Source organism: Choloepus didactylus, chromosome 1, assembly GCF_015220235.1.
Source record: "Choloepus didactylus isolate mChoDid1 chromosome 1, mChoDid1.pri, whole genome shotgun sequence".
NCBI lineage: Eukaryota > Metazoa > Chordata > Mammalia > Pilosa > Megalonychidae > Choloepus > Choloepus didactylus.
The window spans coordinates 63978307-63994810 of record NC_051307.1 but is presented as its reverse complement, the minus strand read 5'-3'; the positions used below and the strand labels follow the sequence as shown (position 1 = coordinate 63994810).

Genomic DNA, 16504 nt, shown 5'->3' with positions numbered 1-16504 from the left:
ATGATTTGTTTTGTATGACTACGTGCTATGTGAACATATCTCAATAAAATGAAGATTTAAAATAAAAAAATAGATTGGGGTGATGAATGCACAACTATATGACAGTGCTGTGAACAGTTGACTGTACAACATGGATGATCATATGGTATGTGAATATATCTCAATAAAACTGAATTTAACAAAAAGATAGCTTAATAAAAAGAAAGAGGTCACAAGAGTGATAACATTTATTATATTTTAAATAACACTTATGCCCATATCCTGTGCTTATCAATGAGACAGAAAGGTAAGGGGTATAGGATATTTTTCTTTTTATTTCTGTCTCTGGAGCCGTTAGAATGTTACTCCAGAAAAATGATATTGGTGATGAATACACAAATATGTGATGATACTATGAACCACTGATTGTATACTTTGAATGGGCTGTATGGTGTGTGACTATACCTCAAAATTACATTTAAAAAATGAGGGAGAATTTAACATATTCAAAGAGAAACAGAACCTGAGGGAGTTTATCAACAAGAGATCTCCCCTACCAGAATTACTAAAGGGAATTCAGCAAATTGAATGGAAAAGACAGGAGAGAGTGGCTTGGAGTAGTGTGAAGAAAGGAAGGTAATCAATAAGAGTAATTGAAAGTGTAAAAATGCAAAACCCAACAAAAATGTATCCTCAATATACAGCTCTACTCTAATTCATATAAGAATCAGAATATAATTTAACAAGAAAAAGGCATATTTTCTGATGATGGACATGCAAAATATAAAGTGGTAAAGTGGGACAAAAAGAACATAAAGAGGGGGAATGGGGGAAAGGGAAAGAGGATGTCTATGCTATTGAAGCTAAGCTGGTATCTTTTTAACTTAGTAGGTTATGGATGTAAGCTGTACAATATAAAACTCAGGGTAACCACAAAGAAAGCATTTTATGAGGCTTCCAGAAGATGGTGGTTAGGAGAGACAGGGCAAAAAAACCTCTCCATGAAAAATACTAGATAAAAGACAGAAAGGGACCCAGAACACTAGTTCCAGCAATGCACCAACTGGAAAAGGTCTGTTAAATCTACAGGGACCGTGTACCTGGTGAAACTGGGAGCCTGCATTCTGAAATGAGTGAGTGAGTCTGTTGAATAACCAGCAGCCATGCTGCAGTCTGGGGAAACTGTGGGTTGGCATTTGGTGTCGGACTAGCTTAAAAAACCCAAAAGTGGCTGTGGATTTGGCAGCAGGAACCACACAGTGAAGTGCAGCAGGAACTGTGTCCCCACAACCTATGGACATGCCTCAATATCTGGCAGGGACAATAGCCTTTTGTGCACCTGCTGCTAATTGTCTCAGAGCTAGAAAGGCAGATGTTAGCCAAAAGGGGGAAATAACCATGTCTCATACAGCCAACTTCCCAGCAGGCTGGGAATGCTCCTGTCTGGTGCCAGCACTACAGCCCAGAGCTGCACCAAACAACCCATTGTGATGGGAAGTATTTCCAGCAACACACACACATGCCCCAATATCTGACAGGGACGATAGCCTTTCATGCACCTGCAGCTAATTGTCCCAAAGCTAGGAAAGTGGAGGTGTGTGAAAAATGGGAAATTAACACACCTCCTACAGCCATCTTTCAGCAGGCTAGGAACACACCTACATGGCCCTGTGGCCCAGAACTTCTCTTGGGGAATGATGCTCACTTAGGACATAGCAGTCTTCCTTAAGCAGAGGTCCTAGGAGGGCACAGCCTGGAAGAAGGAACCACTTGGAAGTCCCAGGGACCATTGGCCAATACCAAGGACTTGTGGGTCAGCAGGAGAGACAAACTGTGTAGAGACTGAACTGAAGGTTTAGACTCTTGCAACAGTTGAAATCTCCAGGAGCACCTGGGAGTTTTGATTATTAAAGCTGCCTTCCCTCTTTAACCCCTCAGACACATGCACCACATTCAGGACAGGCAGCATCAACTACACACAAAAACTTGGTGCACCAATTGGACCCCCACAGGATTCAGACCCACTAACAACAAAACAAAGTTGGGGAGAACTGGCTTGAGGCAAATAGGTGGCTCATGGATGACACATGCTGGTTAGTTAGAGAAAGAGTATGCCACCAAGCTGTAGATCTGACAAATTAGACAAGTGTTTGAATCAGCCTACATATCCTAAAAGAACCCTATCAAGTTAAGTGAATGCCAAGAGGCCAATACAGCAGAAAATTTTAAAGCATATGAAGAAACCAGATGATATGGATAACCAAAACCAAAATACCAAAATGAAAACATCAGAGGAGATGCAGTACTTGAAGCAATTAATCAAAAAACTAAAGACAAACAATGAGAGCATGGCACAGGATATAAAAAACATGAAGAAGACCCTAGAAGAACATAAAGAAGAAATTGCAAGAGTAAATTAAAAAAAGATGATCTTATGGAAATAAAAGAAACTGTAGACCAGATTAAAAAGATTCTGATACTCATAATACTAGACTAGAGGAAGCTGAAAAGTGAATCAGTGATTTCAAAGATGACAGAATGGAAAATGAAAGAACAAAAGGAAGAATGGGGAAAAAACTGAAAAAATCAAAATGGACATTAGGGATATGACAAATAACATAAAATGTCCAAATATAAGACTCATTGGTGTTCCAGAAGGAGAAGAGATGGGAAAGGTCTAGGAAATGTATTCAAAGAAATTGTTGGGAAAAACTTCCCAAACCTTCTAAACAACATAAATACACAAATCATAAATACCCAGCAAACTCCAAATAGAATAAATCCAAATAAACCCACTCAAAGACATATTCTGATCAGACTGTCAAATACTGAAGAGGAGCAAGTTGTGAAAGCAGTAAGAGAAAAGCAATTCACCACTTACAAAGGAAACAGCATAAGACTAAGAAGTGACTACTCAGTGACCACCATGGAGGTGAGAAGGCAGTGGCATAACGTATTTAAAATTCTGAGTGAGAAAAACTGCAACCAAGAATTCTTTATCCAGCAAAGCTCTCCTTCAAATTTGAGGAAAAGCTTAAATTTTTCACAGACACACAAATGCTGAGTGAATTTGCTAACAAGAGACCTGCCCTACTTGAGATATTAAAGGGAGCCATACTGACAGAGAAGCAAAGAAAGGAAACAGAGATGTGGAGAAAGGTTCAGTACTAAAGAGATTGAATATGGATACCTTAAAGGACATTAAGAGAGAGAGGGAAAAAATATATCTGACAAACATAAACCAAAGGATAGTATGGCTGACTCCAGAAATGCCTTCACAGTAATACTGTTTAATGTAAATGGATTAAACTCCCCAATTAAAAGATATAGATTGGCAGATCAAAAATATGAATCATCAATATGTTGCATACAAGAGACTCATCTTAGACACAGTGACACAAAGAAATTGAAACGGAAAAGATGGAAAAAAAATATTTCATGCAAGCTACAGCCAAAAAAAACAGGACTACCAATATTAATCTCAGATAAAATAGACTTTAAATGCAAGGGTGTTGAAAAAATGTCTGCATGACAGAATTTTCTAGGATAAAGTAGTCCAAGATTAATATGTAAAAATTCCCAATGTTAACATATCCTCAGTACACAGGGTATGGTAGGTAATAAAATCGTTCTCATCCTTCGGAGAACTATGCCAGATAGGTAATGCCAGATGGGAAAAGAGGCTCTGCTAGCTTGGAAGCCTAACAGAACTCCCTGGTCAATTGGTAGTCCTGAATTGTAATGATTACAAAGAATGCTTATGATTATAGAAGCAATAACAAGCAGCCAGCTATACTTCACACCATGGTTTCACACAAAGCAGATAAAGAAATATCAGAATGCCCAATTTTCTATTTCAAAAAATTCCTAAGGGCATATAGCAAAAGAAGGCTGGGGAAAAAATCACCATGGGAAGAATATGCATAAATAAAGCAGTATTTCATAAATAAATAAATAAATAAATAAATAAATAAATAAATGAATAAATGCAAGGATGTTATGAGAGACAAGGAAGGCCACTACATACTAATAAAAGGGGCAATTCAACAAGAAGAAATAACAATCATAAATGTTTATGCACCCAATCAAGGTGCCATAAAATACATGAGACAAACACTGACAAAACTAAAGGAAGCGGGAGACTTCAACACATAACTCTCTCCTATAGATAGATCAACCACATGAAGACCAATAAGGAAATTGAAAACTTAAACAATTTGATAAATGAATTGGATTTAAGAGATATATATAGAACATTACATCCTAAATCACCAGGATACACATTCTTCTGTAGTGCTCATGGAACTTTCTCCAGAGTAGATCATATGCTGGGACAAAAAACAAGCCTCAATAAATTTAAAAAAAATTGAAAGTATTCAAAGCACATTCTCTGACTACAGTGGAATACAATTAGAAGTCAATAACCATCAGAGACTTAGAAAATTCACAAATATCTGGAGGTTAAACAACACACTCCTAAACAATCAGTGGGTTAAAGAAAAAGTAGCAAGAGAAATTGCTAAATGTATAGAGACAAATGAAAATGAGAACACAAGATATCAAAACATATGGGATGCAGCAAAAGAGGTACTGAGCGGGGAATTTATAGTGCTACACACATACATCAAAAAGGAAGAAACAGATAAAATCAAAGAACTAATGGAGCAACTGAAGAAGCTATAAAATGATCAGCAAACTAATCCTAAACCAAGTAGAAGAAAAGAAATAATAAGGATTAAAGCAGAAATAAATGACATAGAGAACAAAAACAATAGAATAAATAACACCAAAAGTTGGTTCTATGAGAAGACCAACAAGATTGACAAGCCCCTAGCTAGACTGACAAAATCAAAAAGAGAGAAGACCCATGTAAACAAAATAATGAATGAGAAAGGTGACATTACTGTGGATCCCAAAGAAATTTAAAAAATTATAAGAGGATATTATGAACAACTGTATGGCAACAAAGTGGATAATGTAGAGGGAATGGACATTTTCCTGGAAACGTATGAACAACCTAGACTGACCAGAGAAGAAATAGAGGACCTCAACTGACCAATCACAGCAAAGAGATCCAATCAGTCATCAAAAAACTTACCATAAATAAATGCCCAGGGCCAGATGGCTTCACAGGGGAATTCTACCAAACTTTCCAAAAAGAACTGACACCAATCTTACTCAAACTCTTTCAAAACACTGAAGAAAATGAAAATACCAAACACATTTTATGAAGCTAGCATCAATCTAATATCAAAACCAGGGAAAGATGCTACAAAAAGGGAAAACTACAGGCCAATCTCCCTAATGAATATAGATGCAAAAATTCTCAACAAAATACTTGCAAAATGAATCCAAAGACACATTTAAAAAATCATACACCATGACCAAGTGGGGTTCATTCCACGTAAGCAAGGATGTTTCAACATTAGAAAATCAATGTATTACAGCACATTTACAAATCAAAAGAGAAAAATCAAATGATCATCTCAATAGATGCTGAAAAAGCATTTGACAAAATCCGACATCGCTTTTTGATAAAAATACTTCAAAAGGTAGGAATTGAAGGAAACTTCATCAATATGATAAAGAGCATATGTGAAAAACTCACAGCCAGCATAGTACTCAATGGTGAGAGACTGAAAGCCTTCCCTCTAAGATCAGCAATGAGAGAAGAATGCCCACTGTCACCACTGTTATTCAACATTGTGCTAGAAGGGCTACCCAGGCCAATCTAGCAAGACAAAGAAATAAAAGGCATCCAAACTGGAAAGGAAGAAGTAAAACTGTCATTATTTGCAGATGATATGATCTTATATCTGGAAAACCCCGAGAAATCTACTACAGGTAATAAACTAATTTACCAAAGTAGCAGGATACAAAATTAATGCACAGAAGTCAGTAATGTTTCTATATGCTAGAAATGAATGAAGTGAAGAGAAACTCGAGAAAAGATACCATTTTCAATAGCAACTAAAAAAAAATCAACCACCTAGGAATAAACTTAACCGAAGATGTAAAAGACCTATACAAAGAAAACTACATAACTCTACTAAAATAGAAAGGAACCTGTTCTAGTTTGCTAATGCTGCAGAATGCAAAACATCAGAGATGGATTGGCTTTTACAAAAAGGGGGTTTATTTGGCTACACAGTTACAGTCTTAAGGCCATAAAGTGTCCAAGGTAACACATCAGCAATCGGATACCTTCACTGGAGGATGGCCAGTGGCATCCAGAAAACCTCTGTTAGCTGGGAAGGCACGTGGCTGGCATCTGCTCCAGAGTGCTGGTTTCAAAATGGCTTTCTCCCAGGACGTTCCTCTCTAGCAAGTTTGCTCCTCTTCAAAACATCACTCACAGCTGCACTGAGTTCCTTCTGTTTGCCAGATCATTTATATGGCTCCACTGATCAAGGCCCACCCTGAATGGGTGGGGCCATGCCTCCATGGAAGTATCCATCAGTTATCATCTACAGTTGGGTGGGGCACATCTCCATGCAAACAACCTAATCCAAATGTTCCAACTTAATCCCCACTATTATGTCTGCCCCACAAGATTGCATCAAAGAATATGGCTTTTTCTGGGTGACATAATACATTCAAACCGGCACAGGACCTTAAAAGATGGAAAAATATTCCATGTTCATGGATAGGAAGGCTAAATGTCAATAAGATGTCAATTCTACCCAAACTCATCTACAGATTCAATGCAATCCCAATCAAAATTCCAACAACCTACTTTGCAGACTTGGAAAAGCTAGTTATCAAATTTATTTGGAAAGGGAAGATGCCTCTATTTGCTAGAAACACTCTAACAAAGAAAAATGAAGTGGGAGAACTTACACTCCCTGACTTTGATGCTTATTATAAAGCCACAGTGTCAAAACAGCATGGTACTGGCACAAAGACAGACATATTGATCAATGGAATCAAACTGAGAATTCAGAGATAGATCTCCAGATCTATGGCCAACTGATCTTTGATAAGGCCTCCAAAGTCACTGAACTGGGACATAATGGTCTTTTGAAAAATGGGGCTGGAAGAGTTGGATATCCATATCCAAAAGAATGAAAGAGGACCCCTACCTTACACCCTACACAAAAATTAACTCAAAGTGGATCAAAGACCCCAATATAAATGACAGTACCATAAAACTCCTAGAAGATAATGTAGGGAAACATCTTCAAGACCTTGTATTAGGCGGTCACTTCCTAGACCTTACACCCAAAGAACAAGCAACAAAAGAAAAAAATAGATAAATGGGAACTCCCTCAAGCTTAGAAGTTTCTGCACCTCAAAGCAATTTGTCAAAAAGTTGAGAAGGCAGCCAACTCAATGGGAAAAATTTTTGGAAACAATGTATCTGACAAAAGACTGATATTTTGCATATATAAAGAAATCCTACAACTCAATGACAATAGTACAGACAGCCCAATTATAAAATGGGCAAAAGATATGAGGAGACAGTTCTCTGAGGAGGAAATACAAATGGCCATAAAACACATGAAAAAATGTTCAGCTTCACTAGCTATTAGAGAGATGCAAATTAAGACCACAATGAGTTACCATCTCACACCAATTAGAATGGCTGCCATTAAACAAACAGGAAACTACAAATGCTGGAGAGGATGTGGAGAAATGCTTATTCATTGTTGGTGGGACTGTATAATGGTTCAGCCACTCTGGAAGTCAGTCTGGCAGTTCCTTAGAAAACTAGATGTAGAGTTACCCTTCAATCCAGCTATTGCACTTCTTGGCATATACCCAGAAAATCTGAAAGCAGGGACACGAACAGATATCTGCACACCAATGTTCATAGCAGCATTATTCACAATTGCCAAGAGATGGAAACAACCCAAATGTCCTGCAACAGATGAGTGGATAAATAAAATGTAGCATATACACATGATGGAATAGTAGCAGCAGTAAGAAGGAACAGTGTCGTGAAACATATGACAACATGGATGAACCTTGAAGACAACATTCTGAGTGAAATAAGCCAGGCACAAAAAGAGAAATACTATATGCTACCACAAATGTGAACATTGAAAAATATATAACAAATGGTTTATAATGTAGAATGTAGGGGCCCTAGTGATAGATAGCAATTAGTGAAGGTGTAGTGAAAACCTAATAAGAACAGATAAGCTATTGTGGATAAATTTGATATTCTGGGAATGCCCAGGAGTGACCATGGCTTGTTAATTCCTGGTGGGTGTGGTAGGAACAAGTTCACAGAAATGTTGCTATGTTAGGTTATTTTCATGGGGTACAGTAGGAACATGTTGGAAGTAAAGTTGTTATATTAGGTTAGTTGTCCTTTTCTTATTCCCTAGTTTTGGTTTGTTTGAAACATTTTTTATTGTATATATTTTTACTTTTTTTGATATAGTTAATAGTTAATTTTAAAAAAATGAAAAAGTATGCAGAGCCCCCTGAGGAGCTGGGGGAGAATGCATGGGTGTTGGGCTACCGACCTCAATGGTTCCCGATATGCTCACAGACATTAGGGACTAGTGGTTTGATGGGCTGAGCCCTCTACCATGGGACTTGCCCACCTGTGTGGGATCTGACACCCAGGGGTGTAAATCTCCCCGGAAACATGGAGTATCACTCCTGGGGAGGAACCTAGACCCGGCATCATGGGATAGAGAACATCTTCTTGACCAAAAGGGGGATGTGAAATGAAATGAAATAAGTTTCAGTGGCAGAGAGATTCCAAAAAGAGCTGAGAGTTCACTCTTGTGGGCACTCTTACACACAATATAGATAACACTTTTAGGTGCTAATGAATTGGAATAGCTAGCAGTGTAATGTATATACCTGAATGTATATACCCAAAACTATCAAATGTATATACCTGAAACTATCTAACTACAACCCAGAACCCTTGAATCTTGATGATGATTGTATAACATTGTAGCTTATGGGGGGTGACAATGTGATTGGGAAAGCCAAGGGGATCACACTCCATTTTGTCTAGTGTATGGATGAATGTGTAGAAAAATGGGGGCAAAAAAAAAAAAAGAACCTAAAGGAAGAATGGAGGGGGGGAAAATTTGGGTATTCTGTTTTTCTCTTTTTTTTAATACTTGCTTTCAGTTTTTCTTGTACAAGGACAATGTTAAAAAAATTTATTAGGGTAATGAATGAACAACTATATGATGGTAATGGGATCAATGGATTATATACTTTGGATGATTGTATGGTATGTGAATAAATCATGATTTTAAAAATATACAGGAACAGAAATGAGAAAGGGATCAGCCAGATACATCACAGAAGATCTACCATACAGAAAAGGAAGTTGCAATAAAGGAAAAGAGACAAAAATATATGACATATAAAAACTAAAGGAAAAAATGGCTGAAGTACCACCTCTACATTAATAACACTGAAAAATAATGGATTAAACTCACCAATCAAAAAAACACAGATTGGTAGAATGGATTTATTAAAAAAGAAAAAAAAAAAAAAAAAAAAAACAAGACCCAACTATGTGTTGTTTACAAGAGACTCACCTTAGACTCAAAACCACAAATAGGTTGAAACTAAAAGGATGGAATAAAATATTCTATGCAAATAGTAACCAGAAAAGAGTTGGGGTAGCAATACTAATATTAGACAAAATAGATTTTAAGTGAAAAGCTGTTATAAGAGACAAAAAAAGACACTATATGCTAATAAAAGAGTAATCCACTAAGAAGAAATAACAATCATGAATATTTATGTACCTAACCATGATGCTCCAAAATACATGAGACAAAGTGACAACATTGAAGGGAGAAACAGACATGTCTAAAATAATATTTGAAGACTTCAATACACCATTCTCATCAATAGGTTGAACATCTAGACTGAACAATAAGGAAATAGATGACACTATAATAAATGAACTAGACCTAATAGACATATAGAACATTGCACCCCCAAACCAGCAGGCTATACAGCTATCTCAAGTGCCCATGGATCATTTTCCAGGACCACATGTTGGCTAACAAAACAAGTCTCAATAAATTTAGAAAGACTAAAATCATGCAAAGCATTTTATCTGACCATAATAGAATGAAGCTGGAAATCAATAAAAGGTGGAGAACTAGAATATCCACAAATACATCAAAGTTAAATAACACTCTCTTAAACAATCAGTTGGTCAAACAAGAAATTGCAAAAGAAATCAGTAAATATCTCAAGACAAACAAAAGAAAACCAAACATATCAAAACTTATGGGATGCAGCTACAAGATGGCAGCATAGAGAGGAGTGGAAGCTAATTAGTCTACCTGGAGCAACTAATAAACAACCAGGAATGACTAGCAAATAATCTGGAATAACTGCAGGGAGACAAACGTGACTGTCCACTCATCATACACCAACCTGAATTGGGATGAATGCCTGAGATCACAGCATAAAATCTTAAGTAAAAACTGCAGATCCAAGCCAGGAGCCCCTCCCCCCACCCCACAGACTGAACTGCAAAGCCTTGTGGTGCTAGAGTGCAGCTCTCTCTGAGAAAGTGAATACAGCTCAGCTGAGCTCCAACTGGGGTTTTAATTAGCAAATGTGGACTGCTTAATACAAGCTATGAATCCTCAACAAGCAGACAGAAGCTTTGGGTGAAGACTGATCTTGGAGAGCCAGAGAGTGACCATGGACTGGCCCTAAAGGGGGCTCTCTGTCCCTGTTTTGGCTCAGTGGAGAAAGCCTTAGCCATTTTTAGTTCCCAGTGCTCTGACCCAGACAAGGGTGGAGATAGCACAGGCAGAGAGAGACCATTGAAATGCTAATGACCTCTCCCTAGAGGATCTATCTTCCCTAAGAGGAAAGATGTGGGGCCCAACTCTACCACCTGCCTTCCATTCAGAACAAGACCCCAGAGCCTGTGGAAAAACAGCCACAGGTCATGCCTCCTTACACCAGTCTGGAGTTACAGGCTGACAGGTGCCACCTGCTATGCAGAAAACACAGTGACCTGAGGCCTCACAGGGTGTACCAATTTTCCAAGACACACCCTCAGGGAAACCGGATACTGAATAATTCTTCCTTCTGGGACCACAGCCCATTCTGATCTGGGAAAACCTGATTGGGGTAACCAAGGAAACCATGCCTAGACAACAGAAAACTACAACCTATACTAAGAAAAATGAAGTTATGGCCCAGTCAAAGGAACAAACTTACACTTCAACTGAGATACAGGAATTGAAACAACAAATAATAAGTCAATTCAAAAAGTTTAGGGAAGACATGGCAAAAAGGATGAACCATATAATGAAAACACTGGGCATACATAAGGTAGAAATTGAAAGTTCAAAAAACCAACTGGCAGAATCTATGGAAATGAAAGGCACAACACAAGAGATGAAAGACACAATGGAATCATACAACAGCAGATCTCAAGAGGCAGAAGAAAACATTCAGGAACTGGAGAACAAGGCACCTGAAAGCCTACACACAAAAGAACAGATAGAAAAAAAGAATGGAAAAATATGAGCAACATCTCTGGGAACTTAAGGACAAAATTGAAAGCAGGAATGTGCATGTCATTGTTGTCCCCAAAGGAGAAGAGAAGGCAAAAGGGGCAGAAGCAATAATAGAGGAAATAGTCAATGAAAATTCCCCATCTCTTATGAAAGACATAAAATTACAGATCCAAGAAGTGCAGCACACCCCAAACAGAATAGATCTGAATAGGCATATGCCAAGACACTTAATAATCAGATTATCAAATGTCAAAGATAAAGGGAGAATCCTGAAAGCAGCAAGGGATAAGTGATCCATCACACTGAAGGAAGCTTGGTAAGACTATGTGCAAATTTCCCAATAGAAACCATGGAGACAAGAAAGAAGTGAGATGACACATTTAAGATACTGAAAGAGGAAAACCACCAGCCAAGAATACTATATCCAGAAAAACTATCCTTCAGATATGAGGGAGACCTTAAAATATTCTCTGACAAACAGACAATGATAGAGTTAGTGAACATGATGCCTGCTCTACAGAAAACACTAAAGGAAGCACTGCAGACAGAAAGGAAAAGACAGGAGTGAGAGGTTTGGAAAACAATTTTGGGAGACATTAGCACAGCAATGTAAGTACACTGAACAAAGATGACTGTGAGTATGTTTGAAAGAGGAAGATTGGGACCATGTGAGACACCAGAACAAAAGATGAATGATAAAGACTGGGACTGTGTAACTCAGGGAAACCTAGGGTGCTCAACAATTGTAATAAAGGGTACAAATATGTTTTTACATGAGGGAGAACAAATGAATGTCAACATTGCAAGGTGTTAAAAATAGGTTGGGATTTGGGGAAAATACGATCAATGCAAACTAGAGACTATAATTAGTGGAAACATTGTATTATGCTTCCTTTAATATAACAAAGGCAATATGCCAAAGCTAAATGCATATGGGGGTGGGGGGAATAGAGGAAGGGTATGGGACTCCTGGCATTGGTGATGTTGTCTGACTCTTTATTCTACTTTAGGTTAATGCTATCTTTCCTTTTGCTGCTTTCTAGCTGTCATTTTTGTTGTTGTTGTTTTTCTCTATCTCTTTGTCTTTTCTTTTTCTTTTGTCTCTCTGCCTTCTTTGACTCTTCCTTCTTCTTTGTGGAAGAAATGGAGATGTCCTTATATAGATAGTGGTGATGGTGCTCAATAAATTAATATGTGACTATACAGGGAACCAATGATTGTTTACTTAGGACAGAATGTATAGTGTGTGAACAAAACCATCTTAAAATAAATGGGTTGATGAAGAAACCTTGAGGACACTATATTGAGTGAAATAAGACAGACACATTAAGGCAAATATTGCAGGGTCTCACTGATACAAACTAATTATAATATATAAACTCATAGAGATGAAATATATGTTACCAGGATATAGAATGAGGCTAAAGAATGGGGAGTAGTTGCTTATTATGAGCAGACTGTTCAACTAGGGTGAACTTAAATGTTTGGAAATGGACAGGGGTGATGGTAGCATGTTGTGTGAATAACTAAGAGTGCTGAAAGGTGTGTGAATGGGTGGAAAGGGTAAGCTCAGAGGCACATATGTGACCAGAAGGAAAGTTGGTGGTTAAGAGATGGGAATGTATAAAACAGTGAATCTTGTGGTGGACAATGTCTGTGATTAACTATACAAATATTAGAAATCTCTCTCACAAACTAGAACAAGTGTATGACACTATGACTAGAAGTTAATAATAGAGAGGCATATAGGAAAAGTATATACCTATTGCAAACTATATACTACAGTTAGTAGGATTTTAACATTCTTTCTTCAACAGTAACAAATGTACTATACCAAAACCATGAATCAATAATGGAGGGGGGGTGGTTAAGGATATGGGAAGATTTGAGTTTCCTTTTTTTGTCTTTATTTCTTTTCTGGAGTAATGAAAATGTTCTAAAAATTGGAAAAATTAATTGTGGTGATGGATGCACAGCTGTATGATGGTATCACGGGCAATTGATTGTACACTTTGGATCTTTGGATAGTTGTATGTTACGTGAACAATCTCAATAAATATATACATACATATTTATGCAAAAAAATACTTGTGGGATGCAATAAAGGCAGTGCTGAGATGGAATTTTATAGCTGTAAATGCTTACATTAATAAAGAAAAAGTCATTAAAATCAAAGACCTAACCACACCTGGAGAAACTACAAAAAGAACACAAAATAACCCCAAAGCAAGCAGAAAGGAAACACTTAAATATTAAAGCAGAAATAAGTGAATCTGAGAATAAAAAAATAATAGAGAGGATTAACAAAATCAAAATTTGGTTCTTTGAAAAAAATCAATAAAATTGACAAACACTGAGCCACACTGACAAAGGAAAAAAAAGAGAAGATGCAAATAAATAAAATCAGAAGTGAGATGGGAAGCATTATTATAATTCCACAGAAATAAAAAAAAAGATCATAAGAGGATACTATGAACTGTATGCCAAAAAATTACACCTTGATGAAATGGACAAATTGCTGGAAACACACAAACAGCTTTTGCTGACTCTAGAAAAAATAGAAGACCTCAACAGATCAATTACAAGCAAAGAAATTCAATCAGTCATCAAAATCCTACTACAAAGAGAAGCCCAGAAGCAGATACTTCTCAGGTAAATTCTATCAGTCATTCCAAGAATAAATACCAATTCTGCTCAAACTCTTCCAAAAAATTGAAGAGGAGGGAAAACCCCCCCCCAACTCATCCTATAAGGCAAAAATCACCCTAATACCAAAGCCAGATAAAGATACTACAAGAAAAGAAAATTGCAGACCAATAGCTCATGAATACAATTGTGAAAATCATCAACAAAATATATGCAAAGCAAATCCAACACCACATCAAAAGGATTATACACCATGATCAAGTGGGTTTTATCCCAGGTATGCAAGAGTGTTTCAAAATATGAAAATCAGTTAACATACTACATCACATCAACAAAATGAAGTGGGGGGGCACATGATCATCTCAATTGTCACAGGAATGGCATTTGACAAAATTCAGCAAGATTTCTTGATAAAAAAAAAAACACTTAGAAAAATAGGAATAGAAGGAAACTTCCTAAATACAATAAAGGACACATATGAGCAACCCAGAACTGAAATCATACTCAATGGTGCAAGACTGAAATCTTTTCCTCTAAGATCTGGAACAATACAATAATACCCACTGTCATCACTGTTATTCAGTATTATACTGGAAGTACTAGCCAGAGCAATTAGGCAAGAAAAATGGGGGAAAATTATCCAAATTGGAAAGGAAAATGTAAAACTTTTACTATTTGCAGATAATATGATCCTGTTTGTAAAGTCCCCAAAAAATCTACAGCAAAGCTATGAGAGCAGATAAATGAATTCAACAAAGGGGCAAAGTACCAGATCAACACCCAAAATTCAGTAGTGTTTCACACACAGTTAATGAACAAGCTGAGGAGGCAATCAAGAAAAAAATTCCACTTATAATAGCAACTAAAAGAATAAAATATCTGGGAATAAATTTAGCCAATGATGTAAAGGATTTGTATACACAAAAATACAAAACATTGCTAAATAAATCAAAGAAGACCTAAACAAGTGGAAGCAGATTCATGTTCATGGACTAGAAGACTAAATATTGTTTAGATGTCAATTCTACCCACAATTTACAGATTTAATGCAATTCCAATCAAAATTCCAACAGCCTACTTTGCAGAAATGGAAAATCCAATCAAATTCATTTGGAAGGATAATGGGATCCAAATAGCCAAAACTCATATTTCCTGACTTTAAAGCATATTACAAAGCCATAGTGGTCAAAAAAGCATGGTACTGGCACAAGGATAAACATATTAACCAATAGAATAAAATTGAGAGTTCAGAAATAGACTCTTATGCCTATGGCAATTGATTTTTGACAATGCTGCCAAGACCCCTCAATTGGGAAAGAATAGTCTCTTCAACAAATGGTTCTGGGACAATTGGACATCCATATGCAAAAGAATGAAAGAGGATCCCTATCTCATACTATGTACAAAAACTAACTCAAAAATGGATCAAAGACCTAAATATAACAGTCAGGACTATAAAAATCCTACAAGAAAATGTAGGGAAGCATTTTCAGGATCTTGTGTTTGGCAATGGCTTCTTGGACTTTACACCCAAAGCACAAGCAACAAAATATTTTAAAAAATAGATAGTTGGGACCTCTTCAAAATTAAAAACTTTTGTGCATAAAAGGACTTTATTATGAAAGTGAAAAGACAACCTACACAATGGGAGAAAATATTTGGAAACCACATATCTAATAAGGGTTTACTATCCAGAATATATAAAGAAATTCTACAACTCAACAATTAAAAGACAAATAACTCAATTTAAAAGTGTCAAAAGACTTGAATAGACATTTCTGCAAAAAGGATATGCAAATGGCTAACAAGAACATGAAAAAGTCTCAAATCACAAGCTATTAGGGAAATGCAAACCAAAATCACAATGAGATCTTTCCCACCCACTAAAATGAGTGCTATTTAAAGAAAATTGCAAGTATTGGAGAAGATGTGCAGAAATACAGACACTCCTTCATTGCTGGTGGGAATGTAAAATGGTGCAGCCATGATGGAAGACAGTTTGGCAGTTCTTCAGGAAGCTAGGTATAGAATTACCATATGACCCAGCAATCTCATTACTAGGTATATACCCAAAAGAATTGAAAGCAAGAACTTGAACAAACATTTGCACACCAATGTTCATAACAGCATTATTCACATTTGCCAAAAGATGGAAGCAAACCAAGAGTCCATCAGCAGATGAATGGGTAAACAAAATGTGGTATATACATACAATGGAATATTATTCAGATGTAAAAATGAATGAAGTCCTGATGCATGAACAACATGGATGAACCTTGAGGACATTATGCTGAGTGAAATAATCCAGGCACAAAAGAACAAATATTGTATGATCTCACGGTCATGAAGTAATTATAATAAGCAAACTCATAGAGTTAGAATCTAGAATGTAGTTTACAGAG

The 16504-nt window shown here is 36.8% G+C and overlaps 2 protein-coding genes across 2 annotated transcripts in view; both read right to left on the bottom strand.

The window, feature by feature from the left end:
* LNP1 (leukemia NUP98 fusion partner 1) overlaps window positions 1–16504 on the bottom strand; it is a 57012-nt gene that overhangs the window by 25124 nt on the left and 15384 nt on the right. The window contains 1 exon segment of the mRNA XM_037809562.1: window positions 10226–10246. Within this exon segment, the coding sequence (XP_037665490.1) occupies window positions 10226–10246 (21 nt within the window).
* The window catches only part of TMEM45A (transmembrane protein 45A), a 190758-nt gene that overhangs the window by 170559 nt on the left and 3695 nt on the right, over window positions 1–16504 (bottom strand). The window lies entirely within an intron of this gene.